General features: G+C 38.6%; 1 protein-coding gene across 3 annotated transcripts in view; it reads left to right on the forward strand.

Moving 5' to 3' along the window:
- PSEN1 (presenilin 1) overlaps positions 1-18210 on the forward strand; it is a 72518-nt gene extending 54308 nt beyond the window's left edge. For all 3 annotated transcript variants that reach the window (XM_063089325.1, XM_063089327.1, XM_063089326.1), the window contains 4 exons: positions 4469-4555; positions 8497-8670; positions 16009-16127; positions 17599-18210. In XM_063089325.1, coding sequence (XP_062945395.1) covers positions 4469-4555; positions 8497-8670; positions 16009-16127; positions 17599-17754 — 536 coding nt within the window. In that variant the 3' untranslated portion in view covers positions 17755-18210. The remainder of the gene's footprint in view (positions 1-4468; positions 4556-8496; positions 8671-16008; positions 16128-17598) is intronic.
- The last annotated feature ends 8023 nt before the right edge of the window (positions 18211-26233 follow it).

Genomic DNA, 26233 nt, shown 5'->3' on the forward strand with positions numbered 1-26233 from the left:
AGAATGTCAAATGGTATAAAGAAGTCAAAGATAATGAGCACTAAGTAAACCATATAGGATTTGGTGCCTAAGACATCATTAGTGACATTCAGGAGAAGCAGTATTCCAAAAGGAAGAAAGTGTGTGTGTGTCTTGTAGGTGCTGGCAATGGAAGTAAAGGTGTGGAAAGAGAATGGGTGGTGAAGAAGGAGAGGTATAGTAAATATCACCCACTACTTCAAAGGTTCCTGTCTCATAGAAAGAGCAGGTGGTGACTTGAGAGGAGAGGTTTGAGGAAAGGTGTTTCCAGGGGAAGGCAGATTTAACTATTTTTCTAAGGTTGAGGGGAAGGAGCCAGTGGAGAAAGGCTTTGAAGAAACTAGTAAGAAGGAAATAATTAATAGAGCAAGGTTACCAACAAAGCAGATAGAAATTACTCCAAGAGTTGAGGAAGAGGAGTTAGGCCTAGAACAAGGAAAGGCCTGGGAGGAAGGAGAAGGAAGACAGAAAAGCAGAAGAGAGTGAGACATAGTGAAACAGGGGGAAGTAAAGTTGGGAGCACATGTCAGTTGACCTCGATCTTTCTGGTGAACATGATGTCATTTGTGGGAAGTGTAGAAGATGGGGGTCATGCTTGTACCTGGAGAAGTCTGGTAAAGTTTTAGAATAGCTGTTGTTTGGAATGCAAGGATCTTTCTTTTACTTTATGTCCAACTTAAGTTTATTATCATGTGCTTACTGTGTTATTGGCAGAAAAGAACAGATGAGTTTTGAGCATCAACATTTTCCTCTTAATGAACATTTGAATGTGAGCTGCTTCCATGTTATTCCTGGAAATTAAAATCTACTTACGTATTTTATATTTGTGCTTATGAAATGTTACATGAAGTGTTAATAGTGAATGCTAGGAATTTAGACTAAGAAATATACTTGCAAAAGTATTGAAGGATGTTCACTGAAGCAATTTTTATATTAGGGAAAAACTGGAAGTAACCTAAGTGTCCATCAGAACGGGATACTTTCACATAATTGCAGTATATTCATACAGTGGATAATTGCACAGCCATTAAAAAGAATGGGGTAGCTGTATATATACCCAATTATTTAAAAAGTCCAAGATTATATATTAAATAAAAAAGCAAGATTTAAAGCAGTACATGCAGTACCCTGGGTGTGACAATGGGGGAAAGGAACTGTATATGTATGAGTATATCCGTGTATATAAAAATTTCCAGTGGTATACTTAAAAAACTGATAATATAGTAGTACTGTTTATCTCTGGGAAGTGGAATTTAGAGATTGAACTGTTACATTTTCCTTATACTCTTCTCTATTTGTAGTTTTAATTGTAGTTTGTATAATTTTTCAGATGTTAATTGTGGGTGTCAGAGGAATTGTGAGTTTTAAATTTTTGTGTTGGCATAATTTTACATTGTTCTACTGTTGTTATAGCTAAAATAATGCTGCATAACAAAGCATTCCAAAACTAAGTGCCTTAAAAATAATAATCACTTAACCCATGCATCTGCAGGTAAGTTGACTGAGCTAACATGACTCAGTGGTGATGGCTTTACTCTCTCTGTTCCTCATCCTCCTTGGACCAAGGGGCTAGCTGAAGACATGTTCTTCTTATGGCTAGAGGTGCAAGAGGGCAACAAGGCCTTTTTAAGGTGTAGGCTTGATATTTGCACACTGGCACCTTGCCCACACTCCACTGGTTGAAGCAAGTCACATAGTTGAGCCACAATTCAGGAGAAGGGAAAATATATCCACTCACAATGAGTCCATGGGAAGAGTGTGGGTGCAGGGAGGGGTGAAGAATTAGGAACAGGTTTTTAGCTACATTAAATGTGTATGTCTATTGTATACTCAGAAAAAACCATTTACTCTGTTGTTTTAAATATCTGTCATATATAATATTTTTTAAAACTCAAGTGTGTATCATGATTACAGAACACGTGGCATGCTGATGTATTTTAGCAGTAATTCAACATATATGGGAAAACAGGAGTGTAAACCTTTACCTCTTGTGTAGATCAGATGGGTTCAAGAAAGCATTTGTTCTTATGAAATACTTATCGGTAGTAAGGATTTTATAAGTCATCGAGTTTGAGGGGTTTTTTGTTGGGTTTTTTTTTTTTTTTTTTTTCGTGACCGGTAAGGGGTTCGCAACCCTTGGCTTGGTGTCGTCCGCACCATGCTCAGCGCTCAGCCAGTGAGCGCACTGGCCATCCCTATATAGGATCCGAACCCGCAGTGGGAGCGCTGCTGTGCTCACAGCGCCGCACTCTCCCGAGTGAGCCACAGGGTCGGCCCTGTTGTTGTTGTTTTTTAACGGAGTGTTAGAAAACAGCATCACTAAACAGTACTCTTTCCCTGAAGTGGATATAAACATGCCTGTGAAAAGTTTTAAATCAATCTTCTTGGCTATATATTTTTAAAAATATAATCCTTTTATTCATTTTTATACTCTCTCCCAATTAAAGGTATTCAGTCACAAAAGGCTTTTCCCCTCAGGATATGTGTGAGCATTTTTGTTTGTTATTTCTGTCGTCTGACAGGAAAGATGTATACCTACTCTTTGAACTACTCGTTCTTTCTTCATAGTAACTACCAGAGGCGGTCCACTGGTAGCTAATCTAAAAATGAAGGTAAAAATTCCATGAGATATATCAGTTTATGTAAAGTTTTTCTTTGATTTCATGTCAGTTGGGGGGATTATATATTATGTTAATTTTTAATCTGTATATTTTCCTATTGATCTAAGGTGTTTGGTGTTAAAAGATAGAAAATTGGTTTTCTGGATATTATTTTAGTACTATTCATTCAACAAATACACTATTTATGATCATGTATATCAGTGGTCAGCAAACTACTCACCACGGACAAATGGGCCCATGGCCTATTTTTGTACAGCCTGTAAGCTAAGAATGGTATTTACATTTTTAAAGGGTTGTTTAAAAAAAAAAAAAAAAAAAGGAAAGAACAAAGAAGAATACGTAACCCACAAAACCTGAAATGTGTACTCTCTGGCCCTTTACAGTAAAATTTTGCTGACCCCTGGTTTCCATGGTAATGCTTAATGATAAAACAAAAGAGTTTAGGCTGTATTTTTCCATATGTGCATAAAAAAAGAAAAATGCCTGCTACCTTTATTGCCAAGAAGGCTGTAGAAATCCATAAACCTTATACAGGGTGTTTGTCCTTCTTGGACTCTTTGGATCTAGATTTAGTTAAGCAATATATTGCCTTTCTGGCTATGACTTTTGATCAGTTAGTTGGGTTATCATATAATAAAACTTGTTTGACCTCAAAAATTACAAGGCCGTGGTGAATGAGTAATAGTGTGACTGTTATAGAATTTACAGTTTCTTTGGTTGTGTATTTCTTTCGTAAGTTCTTTAAGGAGACTAAGAGTATTAGGAACATGGGTGTAATTATAGAATCATAGTAATAAGCCAGAGAGGGCGTGGTGCTGGTAACTCCAAGGTCCAGGGGTTCAATCCCTATACTGGCCAGCCACCAAAAAAAAATAATAATAATAAAATAAAATTACTATGAACAGATTGCTGCTGACATTTGGTGCTTGCTATAGCCTCACGTGACACATGTTTAAATGTATTTTTGTGTTATTGTAGATATATCTTCAGAATAAATTCCCAAAAGTGGTATTGCTGGGTTGAAGGGTTAATGCACATATAGTTATGTTAGATGTTACCAAATTCCCCTCCAATAGAGATTATACATACCATTTTTCATTCCTACCTGCAATATATAAGAGAGACAATCAGCATTTTAAAGTATTCACATTGTCTCCTAACTAAAATGCGATAGAGATGTGTGGTATATCTTGATCTGTATAGATATGTAGATGTATATGTATTTAATTTACATATGTATTTTTGTAGAAGGGACATAGAGAGACTGACTGTCCCCTTTGTGTTTATTGTTTTTAACCTTTTTTTCTTCATATATAAAGTACAGTTGAGCATTACTGAAAATTCCCAAAGTAGAACATAATATGAAGGAAATTTATTTTATGCATCTTTAGAATTATAATCATCTGGGGCTTTTGTGAGCCCAGTTTGTCTCCGAACTTAATTCCAATAAGTAATTTTCATCAGTGAGTTGACACTATTTTGATATTGAACTAGTCCAGCTATTGTTTCAATAGAATCTTGCTGGCCTGAAACAGTTTTCCTTCTGCTTACTTTTCAGGGACTATAAATGATAATGAACAGTTTTGTGATACCAGCTGCAGTTTGAATACCATAGCAAATATTCAGTTTCAGAATTTTTTCTTTTATCTGCTAAAACCAAAGAGAATCTTTATGGTTTTTAATATGCATTTACTTCTGATGGTTAAGGATTCTTAAGGCAGCATTAAGAAGATTGGTAATTTATGTCAAGAAATAATGGCCTACTGTCTATTCATGCACTTTCCTTCTGTGTTTCCAGTAGTTACCTGGAATTTTGTCTTTCTCAACAGCAACAATGGTGTGGTTGGTGAATATGGCAGAAGGAGATCCAGAAGCCCAAAGGAGGGTATCCAGAAATTCCAAGTATAATGCAGAAAGTAGGTTACTTTTATTTGGTGATATCCTGGTTTTTCAGGGTCATTGTCATCTTATAAGCTAACAGTGGGTTATGAAGCAATGATTTTAACCTCTTACTTTGGTCTTGGACTCCTTTGAGAATCTCCTAACAGCTGCGGTAAATACACAAATAAATAATTAAGGAGTTCAGATACTCCAAACCCAACAATACAATCAAGGCACCCCTATTTCTGCTATTAAATACATAATACTAGTCTGAAAGGTTCAAGTTGAGAGTATGATTTTATTATTTATTTTATTTATTTATTTATTTATTTTTTAAGAGGATCTTAACCGTCGGCTTGGTGTTGCCAGCACCACGCTCAATCAGTGAGCTAACCGGCCATCCCTATATAGGATCCGAACCCGTGGCCTTGGTGTTATCAGCACCACACTCTCCCGAGTGAGCCATGGGCTGGCCCCTGAGAGTATGATTTTAAAAAGAAAAAATAAACTTGTCTCTCCAAACATGTAAATATGAGAATCTCTTGTCTCACATGGCCAGAGTAACTTAAATATAATTTGATTTGAGATGTTGTAATGTTTTTACTGAGAAGATCAAATATTCCAGGTGGATATGACTTTCTGGAAGGGGATAATAATAATGATGTAGGATGGGAGATTGAAAGACCCACTGTGGTTGCTACAGAAGATATTAAGAACACAAGTTAGAAGTTGTTAAAGGTTGACTATCTCTTGTCTGAAATGCTTGGGACCAGAAGTGTTTTGGAGTTTGCATTTTTTTTCAGATTTTGAAATATCTGTAGAATATATACTCGTTGAGCATTCCTAATTCAAAAATCCAAAATCCAAAATGCTCCAATTAGCATTAACTTTGAGCATCATGTTGGCACTCAAAAAGTTTTGGGTTTTGGAGCATTTTGGATTTTTGGATTAGGGAATCTCATCCTATATTAGAAAGTGTTGAGGAATAACAGCAGAATATAAGCAGTAAAGAAGAACGGAAACTTTTTTTTTTTAAGGAAAAATAAAGGACTAACCTTACAAGGAAGCTAAAAACATAGGCAAAATGAAGATTGGTGAAATAAGAAAAAAAGGCCTTAACTGAGTTGCTGTTTTTCAGGAAAGGAAGAGTTTAGGTTTTATACAGCCAAGAAAACTGCTGACTTAGCATTTGGGTAGCTGCAAGGAGGGCACTTTCAACTAGGAATTTATATTTGGGACCCAAAGATACCAGGCTTCATTCTTCAGTGAGCAAGGCCGGAGAATGAGGTGGCATTAGACCAGTAACAGACCTAATAAAATAGTAGGAAATGTATTGGAAACAATTATTACACCAAGGTCAAGGTTGAGATCCCCATACTGGCCAGCTGCCCCTCCTCCCCCCCAAAATAGTTACAAGCCTGGTTATTAAGTTAACCTGTGTTAAGCTAAAGAAAATTAAAAGGTTAATTGTCGGGGATGGCCAGTTAGCTTAGTTGGTTAGAGCACAGCCTCATAACACCAAGATCACACGTTTGGATCCCCGTATTGGCCAACCACAAAAAAAAAGGGTTAATTGTGAGTATATGTGTGTGTGAGTATCAGTGTGTACTTGTTATGTCAAGATTTTATTCTTTTGACAAGTGTCAATTGAGCACCTAACTATGTGCCTGGTACTTTGCCAGGCACTGGGGATATACTACAAAGAGGACATTCCTGCCCTCGTGGAGTTTATCTATTGCGGGAGATAGATGTTCAACAAATAATTGTATAAATAATTCATACAATTGCGATAAGTACTACAAAGAAGAAATATAAGTTGCTATGAAAGTTTATAGTAGGGGAATTTTATTTATTCTGGAAAGTCAAGGAAGACTTCCCTGAGGAAGTTGATAATAGACAATGGCCAGCTGAAGAATGGAAGGATAGTGTTCCAGAAGAGAAACAACATGGACAAGTGCTTTGAAGTGAAAAGGAAGGAGCTGGCTGAACTGTAGAGTTCCCCAGTGCAAGTGCTGTTGGCATTCTGGGTGGGACAGTCCTTCATTGTGTGGGACTTCCCCTCATATTGCAGGATCTTTAGCATCCCTGGCCCCTCACCTACTAAATAGTGGCTTCAAGGCATTGCAATAACTAGAAACTCCTTCATCCTAGTTATTTTCAAACAGTCCCTGGAAGGGAGCTGTGCCCCCTCGTTGAAGTTACATTGGAACAAATGGGCCTGGGGCCCCATGAAGGATGTCTATGAAAGGAAAAAAATAATAGAACTGAGAGGTTACCTGATGTGTTTGAACTCTGTCTGAGAGTTTGAGGATTAATTAGTCATAGATAGTACGTAGAAAATTAGTCAATGAAGAAAATGAGGCAATTTTTCAGAGAAAATAAAAAGTTCAGAAAAGCAAATATAATTATAGTATATTCTGGCTGTAGCAAAGTAGTTTAGTTGTGAATACTATTTGCATGGTGGTAATAATATAAAAACTGAATTTAACATAAAATTATGACATTGGGAAGATGGAAAAAAGTTAAATTTGTATGCTTGCAGGAGAGTATGTGAGCTAATGCTTCATCTTCCCTATAGGAAGTGAATAAGTATTTAAAACAAGATATAGAACTATGAGCATGCTATAATTAATTATGGAGGTAAATACAAAAAGAAACAGGTAAATACCAAAAGAAACAGCTAAAAGAATTGAAAGTAGGAATGAGGATCAGGAGTGAAGAGGAATGGGGCAGAACAGGGACTGCTGTTTTTATTTATAAAAATCTTACTCTTATATGATTTCATAAACTCTGAACCAGGGACGATACTGGTTTTGTGGAGACCTGGCTAGGAAAAAGAATACAAAATTACCAATACAAAATTGCTGGAGTCCTCTCAGAGGAAATGCATGCAAGTGAGATCCCTGAGCAAGCTTTGTTCCTTCATGGTAAATCTGCTTCTACTATGAACATGTATTACTTTTATAAAAAAAAAAGGAGGTGAATTTCACTTATATTTTTTAATATATATATATATATATTTTTTTTAATTTTTATTTATTTATTTATTTTTTTGGTGGCTGGCTGGTACAGGGATCCAAACCCTTGACGGTGTTTTTAAATTATTTTTAATGTGTAGATGTTTCTCAAGGCTATTATGCTTACATTTTCAATCAGATTGACAGACATTATAATGAAATGACTAGCGCATAAAGAAATCTACTTCCCTTCCTTTCCTAACGTTCCCCTCCTCCACTTTTATAACTTAGTCACTAAAGCCAATGGTGAGTGTCATCAGTTAGGAAGCTTTCAGCTGCAAAGAACAGAAAAACCTAACTCAGTTGCCTTAAACAAAAAAGAAATGTATTCTTTCACATGACAGGAAGTCCTGAGGTGTAGGCATTTGTAGAGTTGGTTAGTTTGGCTCATCGATGTTATCTAGGGCCCAGGTTCTTTCCATCTTCCTACTCTGCCATCTTTAGCATATAGGCTTTGTCCTCAGCTCACTGCTCATCATGGTCAGGACAACTGCAGTTCCATGTATCGTATTCAGATAAGACAACACCCAGGGGAAGAAAGGGGCTGATTATTTCTTCCTTGAGTCTCTCTTAAAGTGTGAAAAAAAATTCCCAGAAGACTTTGCCTCACCACTCATTGGGTAGTACTGAGTCACAACCCTACAGCCTTAGAGCTTTCATTGGGAGAAGGAACGGTGAGATTACCGTGCTTGCCTTGGATTGATTAAGATTTACCACCAGAGTCATGTAGGTGAGGTGTGGAAACCCAAACAAATCAGGATTCTGCCCTCAGGAAATAAGGGAAAAAATAGCTGTTGGGTAAGCAAGCCAGCAGGCACTGCTGCAGTCCATGCTTTGTGGTTTAAGAGCCAGGTAATCTAGTTACAGTGACAGGTAGTTACTCCTTCCATGTAATATTCTTAAAGGTATTAAGATTTTTTTCTAAATATTAGAGCTGTAATTTCCACTTTCTCTTAAAGGCGCAGAAAATGAATCACAAGACACTGTTACAGAGAATGATGATGGTGGCTTCAATGAAGAATGGGAAGCCCAGAGGGACAGTCATCTTGGGCCTCATCAGTCTACACCTGAATCACGAGCTGCTGTCCAGGAACTTTCCAGCAGCATCCTAGCGGGTGAAGATCCAGAGGAAAGTATGTGCATTTCTGTACATTGCAAAGTCATAGATTCCTTTAGGTAGCTACATTATCATCCTCTCCAAGAATAAAATGATGCTTTTGTTATAGTTAAGTTTGTTAATAGGCCAAATTCTGCCCTTCATATTGTTTTAATTGGCTGTTTATAGGCTGATCTTTTGGCATTTATTTTATAAAGTAAAAGATTTGTTTGAAATTATTATTCCAATAAGACTTCATGGCTATAATATATTTGTGTACAGAAATTTCATTAATATATTTCACTCTTTGCTGTACAGAGATCCATGGATTTGCATGTTCCAACCTTTTACATTGTCGTTCCTTTTGTTGGCAAGCACTATATTTTATTAATTTTAAAGAGAATTAAAGGGATTTAGGATATTGGCAGAAATGCAAATATTTCTTCAGTATCTAAAGTGTGTTGCAACTTGATAGATTAAGTTATCACTTGGGACTTCTTAGGAATATTATCAGCCAGTAGAGCCCGTGGGTTAAGGCTCAAGTCATCTCTTCAGTTAGTTAGAAATGTAATTTATTGAATAAGCACATTTTCCAACTAAATTATCCTCAGTTTCCTCATTTTCACAAAAGTGAAACTCAATCAAAACATTACAACAAGAATATTAAGTAGTAAGTAGTTTTAAAGAAACAAACACCTAGATTCCTTAGCTTTTTTAGTCATTAATCTCTAATTATTATGACCTTGACATTATCCTTCAGCTTGAGCAGAACACTTTTTACAGCTCATCCTGAATCTTTTAACTGAGTCGGAACTTTCCCTGGGCATATTCATGGACGTAGGTGCTTGGCTGAATTTTCCAGATGTCAGAGCCCAATTGTAGCCAGTGACTTTCACACCCCTAGGGAATTAGACATAATTGCCTACTCTCACACCAGGCTTCAGCTTACCTTTGCTGGTATTTTTTCTGCCCTCAAAGTTACCTCCATGATTAGGTTGCCTCTGTGTTCCTTTCGCCTTTTCTCACAGGCGCCTGGAGCCAAAAGAAAGAAATAATATAGTTGTTGACCGTACCAGCAGCATAATTCTTTCATGACTGCCTTTCCAATTTAAAGATTCCCTTTCCTGATTACTTCTGTATCCTTCTTCTCTTCATCTCCAACTTAAAAAAACTTTTTGTTTTTCTTTTTCTTTTTTGATGGCTGGCCAGAATGGGGATCTGAACCCATAACCTTGGTGTTAATAATATGAGGCTGCACTCTAACTGAGCTAACTGGCCAGCCCCCAAAATTTTTCTTTTAAGGAAAATCCAAATATTGTTCCACCTAACTTAAGATCAATATTTTCTTTATCTGGGACCAATATAAAATGATAATTGACATTCTTCATCATCTTAGCATGTACCACATGCATAATTATCTCTGATTGGATTAGTGGGTTAAACCCAACTATGGTTACTTACCAGAAAGTCTCCATTTACACTAGAAAATTTACAATTTGCACATATTGTCTTCCAAAACAACCTTTTAAAAATCAACATTTAAGGGGCTGACTGGCTAGCTCAGGTGGTTAGAGCACGGTGCTGATAACATCAAGGTACTGTACAGGCTGGCTGCCAAAAACTAAACAAACAAACAAAAAATCAACATTTAATCAGAAAACTGAACAAAGTTTTTAATTAGGAATCTATTCGTTATGAAGGTAGTTGGTCTTCTAGAGAATTTCAAGATATACTTGCCACAAAAAAACATGCCAAAAATAAGCTCATTATGTGTGTACTATGATAGACTTAAAGTTTATCAGAGTAGTGAAATTAGGCTGTCGTTTCCGGGAGTGGAAATTTGACTCGTAGAATCTCTATGATCCCAGGGACATGAAGGAAGGTGGATTTTGCTGGTTTCTTCAAATGGAGGGAAGGGATTTCAGAAAGGTAAAATAATAAATTTCGGGCAGTTTTTAATATGTTTATTTTTTTAAAAAGATAATAGGAAATATTATTTTATTATGTTACTATATTTGCATAGGCACATATGCTGCTAGAACTAAATTGACTATTCATCATCATTTATTATCTTTACCACGACCTGTGCTTGGTACACTAGTGGTACCCCTTAATATTAAAGGAACACCATAATTACCCAAAATTATGGATTGGCAATAAAACAAAACAAAACACAGAAAAACAGTAGAAGCCCTAGATTACTATTAGTAAATAGCAGTAAATACTAGCAGCCAATCTCAACACTGGCCATAGAATACTGTTAATTCGTTACATTACTTATGTAATTTCCATTGCTCTGATTTGACTTTTTGGCCATGGCATATTTTGATTGAATAAATCAAAAGCAGCTGTTTAAAGGAAACAAATTCCCAAGCAACGTGATTTTTTTCTAGTTTTTATATACTGGTTCAGTGTCTTCTGGTTATAGGTAAATGAAATATCACTTATTAATTGTCTGAAGAAAAAAAATGGTTACTTCTCTATTTCCTTATTCTTTTTAATTTTGCTAATATCTACATTCCTTCCTGTATTAAAATGAATGCTGTAAAATATAACTATAGTATTTATGATGATATTTAAACAAACCTAAAAATAAGCCTTTTAAATTTTAAAAAAAGTGAGGCCAATTTTAAGCTTGATTCAATATATTATTTTTGTTTTTTAATAGTTTTATTGAGATATAATTCTCATTCCAGGGGTCTTCAAAAAGTTCATGGAATGATGCATATTATCTTTTAATTTCATTTTTCCTTGAACTTTTTGAAGTACCCTCATACCGTTCAACTCACCCATTTAAAGTGATGGCTTTGGTATATTCACAGAATCAATCAACTGATGCCACAATGAATTTTAGAACATTTTTATTACCCCCAAAAAGAAACCTCATCCTCCTTAGCTGTCACCTCTCCAATCCCTCTCATGCCCCCATTTAAGGTATATAATACATCAGTGGTTTTTATTGTATTCACAGAGTTATGTAACCATCAGCACAAGCTAATTTTAGACCATTTTCATCACACTAAAAAGAAACCCTGTGCCCATTGGTCCCCACTCCCCGGAACACCAGCTCCCAGCCTAGGCAACCACTAATATACTTTCTATCTTAATAGATTTGCCTATTCTGGATATTTTATATAAATGGAATCATACAGTATGTGGTCCTTTGTACTGGCTTCTTTCATTTAGCATAACGGAAAGTTCATTTATGTTGTAAAATGTTGTAGTACTTCATTTCTTTTTATAGCTAGATAATATTTTATTGTATGGCTATACCATGTTCATTATCCATTCATCAGTTAGTGAACATATGGGAAAAAAATGGAAACATTTTTGGCTATTGTGGATAACGTTACTATGTCCATTTGTGTACACCTCTTTGTGTGGACATATGTTTTTATTTCCCTTTAGTATATACCTAGGAACAGGATTACTGGGTCATGTTTAACCTTTTGAGGAGCTACCAGACTGTTTTCCATAATGACTACCCTGTTTTCCACTCCTGCCAGTAGGGTGTGAGGGCTCCAGTTTCTCCACATCCTAAACAATGCTTGTTACTGCCTGTCTTTGATTAGAGCCATTCTAGTGGGCATAAAGTGTAAGTTTGGTTTTGGTTTTTGGTGTTCTTTTGGCAGCTGGCCATTATAGTTCTGATTTGCATTTTCCTGACGGCTGATGGTGTTGAGTGTCTTTTCCTGCGCTATTGGTCATTTGTCTATTTTCTTTGAAGAACTAGTCATTCAGATCCTTTGCTCACTTTTGTCTTTTTATTATTGAGTTTTAATAGTTCTTTATATATTCTAGATACAAGTCCTTTATCAGATAAATGATTTACAGAAATTTTCTCCTACATTATTTTTTGAAATTCATTTCTGTAGCTATTTTCTTTTTCTAACGATCTTAGCATCTTTCAGTTAGTTTTTTACAGCATTTAAGATTTGGAATCAAAAGTCTTTCTAAGGTTACCTATAGATATATACAGATTAAGCCTCAATATGTGCCGAGAAGTTTTCCTGTACTTTTTAACTCCAATTACAACCTTATGAAGTAGCTCTTTAATCTCCATCTTATAGCTAAGGAACGTGAGGATTGAAGAGGTTAAGCAACTTGCCCTGGGTTACACAAGTACTTAAATAATAGACCTGGATCTTCTGGACACCTGGAATTGGTGAACATATTCATTAGTCTGGGAAGATTAGTATTTAAGGGGAGCTGACACTGTAATTTTAAAGCATTGGATTTCATAGGTCATATGTTTTATCTTTTCCACTGAGGAAACCTTAGCTCTGCCTTCCACAGTTTAGGAAGAGCACGGGTTTCTCGGTGAGATCCCATTAACCAGCACTCTACTTCTTTCTCACCCATGTGTGGAACAGACTGCACTTCTCAGGGCCCTCAGCACCTACCTTCTGTAAGTGGTTTCTCTAAGCCTTGCTACAAAACTTGAAGGCTAGGGTCAAACTTAAGTAGGGAATAATTCCTTAACAGCCAGAAAGGTGAAAGCCTTTTATAAAGTTTGTGGATAAATATTGAACCCCAAGTGAAAGCATATCTTTTGAATCCATAGTTTATTATGTGTTTATCTTTCTGAAAGGAACTTATAAGTTTAAAAATAATGTTTTTTTTGTTTGTTTTTTTGGTTTTTTTTTAAGATGACCGGTAAGGGGATCTTAACCCTTGACTTGGTGTTGTCAGCACCACGCTCAGCCAGTGAGCTAACCGGCCATCCCTATATGGGATCCGAACCCATGGCCTTGGCATTATCAGAACCACACTCACCCGAGTGAGCCACAGGCCGGCCCTAAAAATAATGTTTGATGAAAGTAAACCTAGGATCTTTGCATTTCCATATAAATTTTAGTATCAGTCAGCTTGTCATTTTCTACATGTTAATCCTAAAGTTTTCTTGGAAATGCAGGGCTGCTGATTAGCTCAGTTGGTTATCAGTGGTACCGATAACACCAAGGTCCAGTGTTCTATCCCTGTACTAGCCAGCCTAAAAAAAAAACAGATATATATATATATATATATGCAACGAACTTAGAATACCCAAAACAATTCTGAAAAAGAAGAAAAAGTTGGTGGATTTACACTATCTGATTTCAAACATACTGTAAAGCCATAGTAATCAAGACAGTGTAGTATTAGCACAAAGACAAGCATATAGATCAGTGGAAGAAAACTGAGAGTCCAGAAATAAACCCTCACATTTATGGTCAATGATTTTTGTACAAAAGTGCTAAAATAATTCAAGGGGAAAAGGATATAATCTTTCAACAAATAGTGCTAGGACAGTTGTAAATCCACATGTCAAGAATGTACTGAAACCCCTACTTTACTCCATCATGCGCCCCATCAAAAATTAACTCAAAATGGATCGTAGACGTACATGTAAGTGGTAAAATTATAAAACTTCCAAGAGAAAACATAGGAGAAAAACTTCATGACCTTGACCTTTGGTTGGGAAGCGTTCAAAACAGCACTGATACACAAAAGAAAAAAACTGATAGATTGGACGTCATCAAAATTTAAAATTTTTGAACTTCAGAAGATACCATTAATATTCAGATCCCTGTACTTGCAAGCCATCAAAAAAAAAAAAAGGATACCATGAAGAAAGATATTTGTATACTCATATTCATAGCATTATTCATAATAGCCAAAAGGTAGAAGCAACCCAGGAGTCCGTCGATGGATGAATGGACAAACAAAATGTGGTGCGTACATATAATGAAATAGTATTCAGCATTGAAAAGGAAGGACATTCTGACACATGGTACACCATGGATCAAATAAGCCAGTCACAAAAAGAAAAGTACAGTATGATTCCATTTACATCAGAGTAGTCAAAGTCATAGAAACAGAAAGTAGAATGAGGGTTGCCAGGGCTTAGGGAGAGGGAGGAAAGAAGAGTCATTGTTTAATGGGTACAGAGTCTTGCAAAATGAGAAGAGTTCTGTGGATGGATGGTGGTGATGGTCTCACACGACAGTGTGACTGTACCTAATGCCACTGAACCCTCAAAAGGGTTAAGATGGTAAATTTCATGAATGTTTTCCCACAATTAAAAATTTTTTAAAAGGTATCATTAAGAAAAGGAATAGAAGCCATAGGCTAAGAAAAAATATTTGCAAATCATATTGGAAGTCCTATTACAGTATTTAGGATCTATAAAGAATACTTACAACCCAATAAGAAGAAGATGACCCAGGCCACCCCGTGGTTCACTCAGGAGAGTGCGGTGCTCATAACACCAAGGCCACGGAGGGATGGCTGGTTGGCTCACTGGCTGAGCGTGGTGCTGACAACACTAAGCCAAGGGTTGTGATCCCCTTACCGGTCAAAAAAAAAAAGACTTAACAGTACCAAGTGTTGGTGAGGATGTGAAGAAATTGGAACCCTCAGCATTGCTGATAGGAATATAAACTGGTACAGCTGGTGTGGAAAACAATTTGGCAGTTTATTAAAAAGCTCAACCTAAACTTAACATATAACCCAGCAATTCCACTCCTGGGAATCTACTCAGTAGAAATTCAAACAGTCTGTCCCCACAGAGACAGGTACACAAATGTTTGTAGCAGCATTATTCATAATAGCCAAAAACTGAAAACAATCTAGATATCCATCAACTAGTAAATGGATAAACAAAATACAGTATATCCATACAATGGAAAACTATTCAGCAATGAAAGTGTACAAACTACATATACATGCAGTATCATGGATAAACTTCAAAAACACAGTGAAAGAAGCCAGACCCGAAAGACTTCATATTGTATGAGTCCATTGGTAGGAAGTGTCTAGAAAAGGCATATTTTATAGAGGTAGAAAGCACATCAGTGGTTGCTTAGGGACTGGAGTGAGCATGGGTATTATCTGTAAACAGGTACAAGGTATCTTACTGGAGTGATGGAAATGTGGATTGCGGTGATGGCTGTACACCTCTAAATTTTCCACAATCGTTGGATCATACACTTACGATGGGTGAATTTTATGAGATAAATTATACCTCAACCTCAGTGAAACTTTTTTTAAAAAAGATGGTGCCTATCTCAGAAGTTCTTATAAGGATTTATTAATACAAGTCCTGGGTATAAACTAGGTATTCAATAGATTAAATTATTGTTTATTGTTGTTATTGATATATAGCAACAGCATCTACTGTTAAGACTTCAGAGTTAGTCACATAGAACCTAAAATCCTACTGTAGAAAACCAAAAAAGAAAGAAGGAAAATTTAGCTAAAGCCTAATTTTGTATATCATTTACTGACTTCTCATTTAGTGCAGGGTGGAGTAGGGCAGTAAAATTTTTGAATAATGAAATCATAGAAAAGAGTGACAAACTTTTTTTGTACATTTGTAATCTTTCCTTTTTAGGGGGAGTAAAACTTGGATTAGGAGATTTCATTTTCTACAGTGTTCTGGTTGGTAAAGCCTCAGCAACAGCCAGTGGAGACTGGAACACAACCATAGCCTGTTTTGTAGCCATATTAATTGTAAGTATATGTTAATAAAAATGTGTCAAAACTGATTACTGTATCCCTTTAAGGCAGTTCTGCTTCAACCCCAGGTGGGCTGAGTGTTCCAATTCACCTGAGGAGCTTTTTAAAAACACAGATAATTAGGGCTGGCTGGTTAGCTCAGTTGGTTAGAGAGTGTTGTAACACCAAGGTCAAGGGTTTGGATCCCCTTATGGGCCACCGCAAAAAAAAAAAAAAAAAAAAATTTGAGCCTTACCTGAGTAGTGCTCCACTGTGGCCACACATTAGAATCACCTGGGAGCTTTTAAAATTGTGAGTTCTGCCCTGAAATATTCTTAATTAATTTGTTTTAATTGTGTAGTTTTTAAACATTCCCTGGGAAATTCTGATAAGCAGGATACAACGCTTCAAGCCCAGTGGCATAAATATGTATGAAGCTAGTTCTGCTAGAGATCAGTCTTCAAAGGAGTAAGCAGAGCCTCACCTACTCCATGGACTTAGTCACTGAGGGTTCGGTTGTTGTTTTGCATTTAATGACACAACCTGTAGAATACAGTGTAACTCTGGGCTGCAAGTATAAAATGAGAGAAGCTAACACAATGCGTGATTCCGCGTAGATCTTGGATTACAATGCCATAGCATGAACCCTGAAGCTTTCAAAACTATGACAAGTAAATAATCCATAAAATGTTTTTTACTGCTATTTTTACTAAAGATGTGATGATATCTTTGACATATAGTATGTGAATAAAGTCAGATGAGATTTAGGTAAAAGCTCATGTATTTATTTTGTGATTACATTTGTGATTTATCATGATAATATAACCCGTTAGAATTTTCACGTGTTTTCTCTCTCTTCAGAGGCTAGTTTTCTGGATTTGAAAGTATTTATTGGATGTGTTGTATCTTTTAAGAAAAAAATTACTTATTCTAAATGAACTGAAATGGTGCCCAGCCTCCAGACTATATAGTTAGTGTCTAATATATGAACTATATTAAATGCCTGTTCTGTGTTTACAGGAAAGCAGTATAGTCTTCATAAACAAACTTTTATCAGTTTGTTCTATGACCATCTCTTTGTCCCCACACAGCATAAAGAATGCTCTTCACCTCTGGGATTTTTACCAGCCAAACTAAAGTCACAGAGGCCAATTCAGTATTTTATATAGAAATTTCAGTAGTGTGTAGTTTTTTTTCAAAAATAGTTTTACTTATTTTCAGATTCTGTTTCTTTCCTGAGAAATTACAGGATGAAATGTCAACAATGCATACATAGTAAACTATGTAGCAAAGGAAAGTAAATGTTGTTTCCCTTTATCTAGAAGCTACATTTTGTTTTCATAGCTCTTCTTCCAGATTTACTGAAACATTTGTTCTCAGATTTAACCCCAATGGAAGGTATTCAGTTAAGTAAGTTAAAACCAAGACTTACAGTTGAGTTGTTCTGCATGAAGTGAGTTTGTGTCTTTTCCTGTCTTCCCCACAGGGATTGTGCCTTACGTTATTACTCCTCGCCATTTTCAAGAAAGCATTGCCAGCTCTTCCCATCTCTATCACCTTTGGGCTTGTTTTCTACTTTGCCACGGATTATCTTGTGCAGCCCTTTATGGACCAGTTAGCATTCCACCAGTTTTATATCTAGCATATTTCTAATTAGAATCCCATGGATGTTTCTCCTTTGACTACAGTAAAATCTGGGGAGGACAAAGGTGATTTTCCTGTGTCCACATCTAACAAAGTCAAGATTCCTGGCTGGACTTTTGCAGCTTCCTTCCAAGTTTTCCTGACCAACCTGCACTATTGGACATTGGAAGGAGATATCTACAGAAAATGGTTTTGAACAAACTTCATTGTGGTGAACTATGTCCCTCGGTGCAAAAACTACCAGATTTGAGGGACGGGGCAAGGACACACGACGGGCAAGAAGCTCTGTGCTCCACCAGTGGCTTGACCCTTGGTCACAGGGAGGTTTTCCCAACACCGCGGACTCTCAGGACTGCCGTAACCAGAAGGTTAAATGAAGCAGTTTAAACCACACAGAACTGTTCATCTTAAACTTCATGTTGAAAATCAACTTAATAAATCTGTGTTGATTGAATTCTGAACCTTTTCAGGAGGTACTATGAGGAGAGCAGGCACCAGCAGCAGAATGGGAAGGTGGAAAGGGCTCAAGCTTTCACTTTCAGACTTTTTGGCTGCAGACTTACAATCTTTCATAAGACTTTTTTTTTTTCACCTCGAGTCTAGTCAGATATGTAGGTTGATTTTGACAATTTGGTTCCCAAGCACTGAAACTCACCATCTCTACTTGCCATATCTTCCCAAGGCCAGTCTGAATTTGTTAAAGATTGCTTTAAAGTCTTAACCTCAGGTTCCAAATTCAGTAATTTCTGGAAATAATGGAACTATTGCTCAATAACTCCCTATCATCCCTAAGTAAATTTTGGATTTTCCACCAAATTCCTGATTTTTAAACATACTTGTAAGTTCACTTGCCCCCAGATGCCTCCTCTGTCCCCTATCTCTCCCGTCATTCCCCCACAAGCAGTCCTCTTCTGCAAGCAAATGAGGCAGTTCTGTCGTGGTAGCAGATGACCCTGTCATTCTAAGAGTTTACTCTGTGTGTGATGCCAAGAATGTGTTCTGAGTCAGTGCTGTCAGCCTTGCTGTCACAGCTTCTTTGGTAGCAAATAAGATGTGTGCTCAAAGACAGTAGAATTAAAGGAGAGTAAAATGGCTGGTGAAGCACTTTCTGTCCTGGTTTTTCTTTTTTTACTACAACCCACTGTCTCTGACAGTAGGCCAGAATCTGAACTAATAGCCAGAAGCTGGTGGTTTATAAAGTGAGTGACTCAGTTTATCACTACAAAGCAAGAGTTGGGAGAAAGCCATTATTTTACTTGGTGAGCCATGGGAGAATCTGGGGTCAGGAGGAGAAAGAAAGGGCCTCCAACAGCCCAGGAGACAGAATGAGCTAATGGCCCAGGGCTGATGTTGAGGAGAGCAGGTTATTGCTCCAGAAACTCATAAAGGGTTCTTTGTGGTCTCCTGGCTGCACCACCTGCACTCAAAGTACCTTTGTGGGAATTGGGCAGTGAAGGTGCTGTCTGCAGTTACCATGGAGTTTAGCCACACAAAGCACATCAATAGAGCTGTCAGCCTGTGGGCACATGACACCTCTAAATGAAGCCTTGCCGGGGCACACCCTTCTTTTGCCAGAGAACCCTTAGCCATGGTGATCAGACTAAGCATTTGTGAGAAACTCAGTTTCCTTCTGTGGCTGAAGGAGGAGACTTTTGCTCTCTTACGTGCTGCTCTTTCTCCCAGCCTTCCATGGGATATGGTTTGGGGTTTTCCTTGGAGTTTAGAATATTTGTTTTCTGTCACGGGATATTTCTTATAAAAAAGTAACTGTTGAAGTACTGTACTACTAACCTGAGTATAAGTAAAAACTGGCTCATATTAGGCAGTTGAGAACAGGAAAAATAAGAGCTATACAAAGAAAGAAGGAATGGGGCTTAGAGGAGTAGGTTCTATCATCTCTTTTTTTTTTTTTTTTTTTTTCCATTTAGCCCCTTTTCCCAAGATTCTCTTTTTCTTCTCTCGGACATGTGTCACTATGGGAATTATTTTCTAGAAAACACAGCTGTAACAAACCCAATTTGTGAACACCAATTTTTAATTCTAAGCATTCTTGAGGGATCTCTATCTAGCGTACTTTATTTGTACAGGCTCTCAAATGTGTTGTATCTTCAATGAAGAGTCCCTTCAGAAGAGGGCGAGTGTGTGTGTGTGTGTGTGTGTGTTTAATGGCTGGTTAGCTCAGTTGGGTAGAGCACAGCCTTATAACACCAAGGTCATGGGTTCAGATCCCCATACTAGCCAGCCACCAAAAAATAACTAAAAATAAATCCTTATTGTCCTAAAAAGACAGCAATAATTCTATCAATTTCTGCAAGTTTGAACTACATCTCAGCCACATTAAATGACAGCATAGAGAACCCATCTTATTTCTTTAAATCACTGATCTCAGGCACAGGACTTTTCTTTCAAACGTTCTTTTTAGAATCAGTTCACAGTCATTCCTGAAGTATCAAAATGTTAATTTTCCACCATGAAGGATAGATTGTCACCAGAGGGGACAATAAGCAGTTTCAGTGAGGATGTGCCTTCACACGGGAGAGGGGGTGGCTGTGGAGCCAGCAAAACTGAAAATAAAGCATGACCAGCCAAGCCAACCTGCTTAATAAAAAGAAGAAAGACACTAGGAAGAAACATAGCCACTAAATGTCGGGGTCTGACTGGCTGGCCTTCAGTATAAAGGATATTTTTAGATAGAATGTCGCTACAATGCCTATGGGAATTCCAGCCATATTTGGAATATTTATACAGTTTTATTCAGGGAGGAAGAGCTCACCTTCCTTTTTTTGTTTTTTGGGGGTTTTTTTTGGTGGCTGGCTGGTATGGAAGTCCGAACCCTTGACCTTGGTGTTATCAACACCACACTCTAACCAGCTGAGCTAACCAGCCAGCCCTCGCCTTCTTTTTCTGAGTCTCACTAGGTTAGTGTGTGGTCCTAGGGTCACAGCTCTCACTCTAAATGACTAAATTTCTCCATCAGAAAAAAATGGAGGGCCGAGCCCGTGGCGCTGCGACGCTCCTGCCGCGGGTTCGGATCCTATATAGGAATGGCCAGTGCACTCACTGGCTGAGTGCCGGTCACGAAAAAAGACAAGACAAAAAAAAAAAAAGAAAAGAAAAAAACGGAGAGAGAAGTTTTCTAAGCAACTTGGAAGAACAGTCATAAGTAAGCAATTTATTTCTCTCCAGAAGCAACAATAAGGGATTTTTCCTGGTCCCCATTTTTCAGTGTCCCTCTGGTGTTAAAAACCCTCATTCTGTAATAGATGCCCAGACACATTATATGTTTAGCACTTGTTCTTGGCCTCAAACAACTTATTATAGTCATATGTCACTTAACGATGGGGATACGTTCTGAGAAATGCGTTGTTGGACGATCTCGTCATTGTGCAAATATCATAGACTACTTACACAAACCGAGATGGTACTGCCTACCGCACACCTAGATGGTATGGCATCGCCTGTTGCTCCTGTGTCAGTAGTAATGCACTGCGCCATGAATCACTAGGTGATAGGAATTTTTCAGCTCCATTATAATCTTATGGAACCTCCAATTTATATGTGGTCTATCGCTTACCAAAATCTTAATGCGGCGCATGACTGTATATGTATTCTTGATCATGATTTGTAGAATGTGAAATAGAGGTTAAACTACCAAATAAGATCTTCCATGGTCAGACATACAAAGGAAGCCTTTTATCCAGATCCCCAGAGCCAGGTTTTGCGTATTTGGCCACTCATGATCTAACCCTGGAAGAAAAAGAGTGCAGAAACCACTAGGAAAAGATTTGTTCAATGTCTTATGTGTTCCTGGCATGGTGCTGGAGTCACCGTAAACAAGACAATTTTGCAAGGACAAAACGAATATGATATAGTCTTGGAATGGAGCTCTAGTCTCTTGTTTTCTAGTATATGACATTTTAAAACTTCTCTAAAATATTGGGTATTTGTCAGTAACCATTTCTCATAGTTCCCACTACTAAGGGCTTATAAAATTGATGTTATAAAGGTGACTTGATTCTTTCAGAAACAAATCCTTTCAGTAAACTACTCCCCTTTCTCTAAATTTGCTTTCGGATAGACTATAAAGACACGTGTGACTTGCCATTCTCACCTCCAAGGGTATCCTGAACACTGAATTTGGGAAGATACTTGGAAACTGGACCCTTGGGAAGGACACGATATCATACCATCATTATAAGTTTGAGCCCCAAAGTGATTCTTGTGATCTCACCTCTTTTTAAATTCCTCAAACACAAGAGGTTAAAAACCCTGGTTTTAGCTCCTCACAGGGCTTGTCGAGATTGAGGGCCAGAGCACACCAACAAGACTGTTCTCGTGCTTGCGACATAGAATCACCTACGTGTCGTCATCTGAACAGTCCTCTCCTCTGGTAGGAAACACCTCAGATTTGTGTATTAAAAAGCACTCATGCTGAAATGAACCCCTTTCTTGAACATCAAAGCCATCTCCCAGGGTGTTGGGCAGTGGAGCACCTCTTACCGGATGCTGGTTTTACCCTGGGCCCTGGAACGTGGTGTTGGCACTTCCCCTTGATCTGTGTAGCGGGAAAGATGTCCCAGAAACAGTTTTTTCTTTTGAAATACATAACTGTAGAAATGAGGTAGCTTCAACATCAACTGCATAGAGTAGCAAGTACAGGATTGTCTTGTTTACGGTGTGATTGGAGGTGCCGGGATGAAGGTTTCAGGGAGACCATTTATTCTCATGCGTTCATCGTCTGGCTTCTGCTTCTACGGACACTGCTTTGTACATAATTCAGACTGTGAATACATCTTTTTTATAAATTCCTTTCAAATTCTTGGTAAGATCTAATTTTGATAGACGACTGCAGATTTTCCCGTATTTGTCAAATAAAGGCTGCATGAATCAGTTGTGCTAGTTTTCTTACATGAAAGTATTATGATGTGTAACTCTGAGAACTGTTTAGCAGTTATCAGGAAACAGTTTAGAAACAGAAATGCGTTGTTTCTATCCTTCACACAGGCCGCACCTCTGAAGTGTGCAATATTAAATCTGTGTATATAGAAGTCTCAAGACAACCATTCTTAATACTTAGTTTCTGAAAAATGTTTTTTCTAGAAACTTCCACATTAAAGACGGTCAAAACAAATTACAGACTTACAGGACATGTATATAATTGTTATAATACAATGCAGATATTTCACATGCTAGAGCATTATCCTAAAAAGAAATTATTACGTAGGTCACACTAATGGAAGAAAGCAACATTACTTTTATTGGCCTGGCAGGTCATAGAATGTCCTCTCACTCCATCTCCAAACTCTACAAAACCTTTTGTTCCTAAGCAGTGAATAACATGAACATTGCTGGAAATGATTGCTCAGAAGTAAGTTGTGGCAGAAAAGCCACAGTTGGCCATTGTCTTCAGAAGGAGCAGAGAAGAGGTGGCTGCGTTCCTGGCTACAGCAGCTGAACGCATCAGGAAGCAGGGAATGTTCCTCCTCTCTTTCCTTTGGGAATTGGGGGCCCCATGATTTGTCCACATCAGCTTGGAGAAGCTTCTGATGAAAATGAAGAAGGCTCTTGAGCAGGGTTGAGCGGTAGCAGCGGCGAGGCAGGGCTTCCTGCAACACTAGGTTGGCACCATAGTTTTGTCAGGCCATCCCATGCCACTCTCTCCGGGGCCTCTGTGTGCTGTGTGGGGAGCAGCGTAGGAAAGGGTTAAATGTGAAGTGACAGCATGCTTGAGTACAGTGTTGAATGGGGATGTGGAGTAAACCGCAAATGTCAAGGTTTAAAGTCAGAGTTTTCTCCAGAAATAATGCTTTGAATGGAGTTCGGAAAGGGAAGAACCCAAATTGTCCAAGAAGGCAAAGACTAAATAAAACCAAGATCAGAAAGGTGAAGGTGATGACTTACCCAGAGGAGAACCCAATTAGCTAACTAAATCTGTTTCCATGTTTACTTAGAACCTACCTCCTTCATGAAAATGACTTGTAGAAGCCATAGAGGAGGATGACCTAATCTACCATGCGAGCCTTTCACCATGTGGAGTCCCTGGGCTTGATGAAGATTGATTCCCTTCGATGGGGCTGGCCCTTCTACGGCTGGTATGCCGTGCCCTCTAAAGGTGAGAGATGGGAAGAGCCTAGGGACCAGATTAGTTGGAGTCCTAATTCTTGGAAGAAGGGGTGACACTCTTCCTGCCTCTATTTATTCCTAAATTATCTTAATTATATAGTATTTGATATAGACTGTATATAACCTAAGGCCAATTTCTCATGCAAAAGAGGAAAGCATTTTCTTATCCTTATAGGGTAAACCCGTAGCATGCTTCAAAGGTGGAACTGCAGGTGAAATTCTGATGGTGACTCATTTTCTTGAGTAGCAGACTAAACGCAAAGATAGATGTACAAGGATGCAAAAAGTAGAAACCGGCTGGCTGGTTAGCTCGCTTGGTTAGAGTGTGGTGCTGATTAACACCAACGTTAAGTGTTTGATCCCTGTACCAGCCAGATGCCAAAAACAGTACATAAATAAAAGTGGAAGCAATACTTGGAGCTAGATGAATATATTCACACTACATTTAAACACCTGAATTTAAGTGAGTTCCTCAAGGACCCGTGGCTCTCTTCTATGCAGTGGCTCCCACAGTGACGGACATAGAGTAGTGTCTCAAATCCCAAACAAGGAAATTGAGGAGACATGGTTGGAAATTTATCCTGCACTTAGGTTTTCAAAGACTTTTGTCCACCAAGAAACTATGACTTAGGTAGTATTGTTTTTTCTGTTTACTGATCAGGTTATCTACATATGTCACAAAGTAGCCTTAAACTTAATTGTTTAGTGGGTTTTAATTTATATGGCCTAGATGTGAATGTGTGGTTTCTTCAGATTTTCTGAAATGTTGAAATGGCTTCCATGCCATCCTTCTGCTTTGGTGGAAATCTGCTTGGGAGGCTTGTTTTGGCATTTCCTACCCCAGCTTCCTCTGCCCCCTTTTCCCCATTAAGGGATCTTCTCTAGAATCACCCAGCTAGGTCATTGGGTTAGAAACCTTTATCAGGCTTGAGGACTGTAACACCCCAGTGGGAGAGGAAGGGCTTTCTGTATCTTGGGGAACTTGCACAAGGCCCAGCACAGTCTGAGGAAATGGTGAGGGGTGGCAGATGCTGTCCTCAGTCACAAGGGTGTCTGCTCTCTAGGGCAGAGCTGGGAGAGTTGGCTAGTACTTCACATTTTGTGAATGTGGCTTCTAGCACTCACATTACGTCTGTGGACTTAAGTCCACTGGTTTTGTTTGGGATCTTCAGCCCTGGTCAGAACCTGACAGTGAAGCCAGACGGCGCAGGTTAACGCACCTCGATGGCACAGGCCATTTGCATGGGCAGTGTAGGACACTGCCCTCTAAGCCAGGGTGCCCCTTTTGTGTCAGATGGCGATGTCCCCAGAGCTGCCTGCTCTACGGAAGAGGCAGGGACCTGGGTTCTCACGCTGTCCACGTGTGATTTGGCAGGTCATCAAATCAAAAACAACAACAAAAATCAAAAACAAACAGACAAACAAAAACCATAGAGCGCAGGCTTGTAGCAACAAGATCAGGGGTTCAGATGCCCTTACCAGCCAGCTGCGAAAAAAAAAAGTTTCACGTATTAAAATAAGATTCGTAGCTATGGAGAGATTTGGTTAAAAGTTTTGAAGTAAAAGCTAGGCAAAGGAGAAAAATTAGAACAAGCAGGAAAAACAAATTTGAAATGGCATACTCAATTTTTTTTTTTTTTTTTTTTTTGCTTGTTCCAGTTTGGCCTGTTTTCCTAACTGGCAAGGATCGAGATTCCCCCTTTCCCCTCTTGTGCTGTAAGTGATGAAACCGGGCCCCCAGAAGGGTTTCTCTTCAAATCTTTTCTTTTCTTCCTGGTGCTTATTTCCGTAGCCTCTGCAAACTTGAGGGTTAAGAAAAGAGCTGAGTGTCCCTCCGGTTTCTCCCGCTGTCCTTATCAGCCTTTGTGAACAAAGGCGCTCGGAGAGGCCGAGCTGATCACTAACACGTGCTCTCGCTTACAGACGACCGCCTCGCTCCCAGTGAGGGGCCCAAGTCAGCTGCGTTAGTGTCCCACTGACGCTTGGCTGAGGGGACTGCCTGGAGGCCCTGCCCACCACGGAGCCCTGACACCTGCGCAGCCCACCCGTGAGCCCGTCCCCCACCCCCGCGTCCTTCCCTCCCTTTAAAAGCCCTAAAGTGTGGTCGGTCGAGGCGGCGGGCTGGCGCCGTTCTCTGTCCGGAGGTTACAAAATCCTTCTTCCCGGCGCTGCTTGTCTCACTGATGGGCTCTGCGCCCTGGAGCGGCCGGTGGGTTCATGAGGTCGTCACAGAAATGCTACAGGTGACTCTGCCACTTGTCGTGGACGATACCTGAGGATCCTCAGATTCACCCACGCGCTCCAAGCATGTGGTAATTGTTGCATGAGCTGGTTCTTAAGTCAAAATACACTTT

Source organism: Cynocephalus volans, chromosome 3, assembly GCF_027409185.1.
Source record: "Cynocephalus volans isolate mCynVol1 chromosome 3, mCynVol1.pri, whole genome shotgun sequence".
NCBI classification, from domain to species: domain Eukaryota; kingdom Metazoa; phylum Chordata; class Mammalia; order Dermoptera; family Cynocephalidae; genus Cynocephalus; species Cynocephalus volans.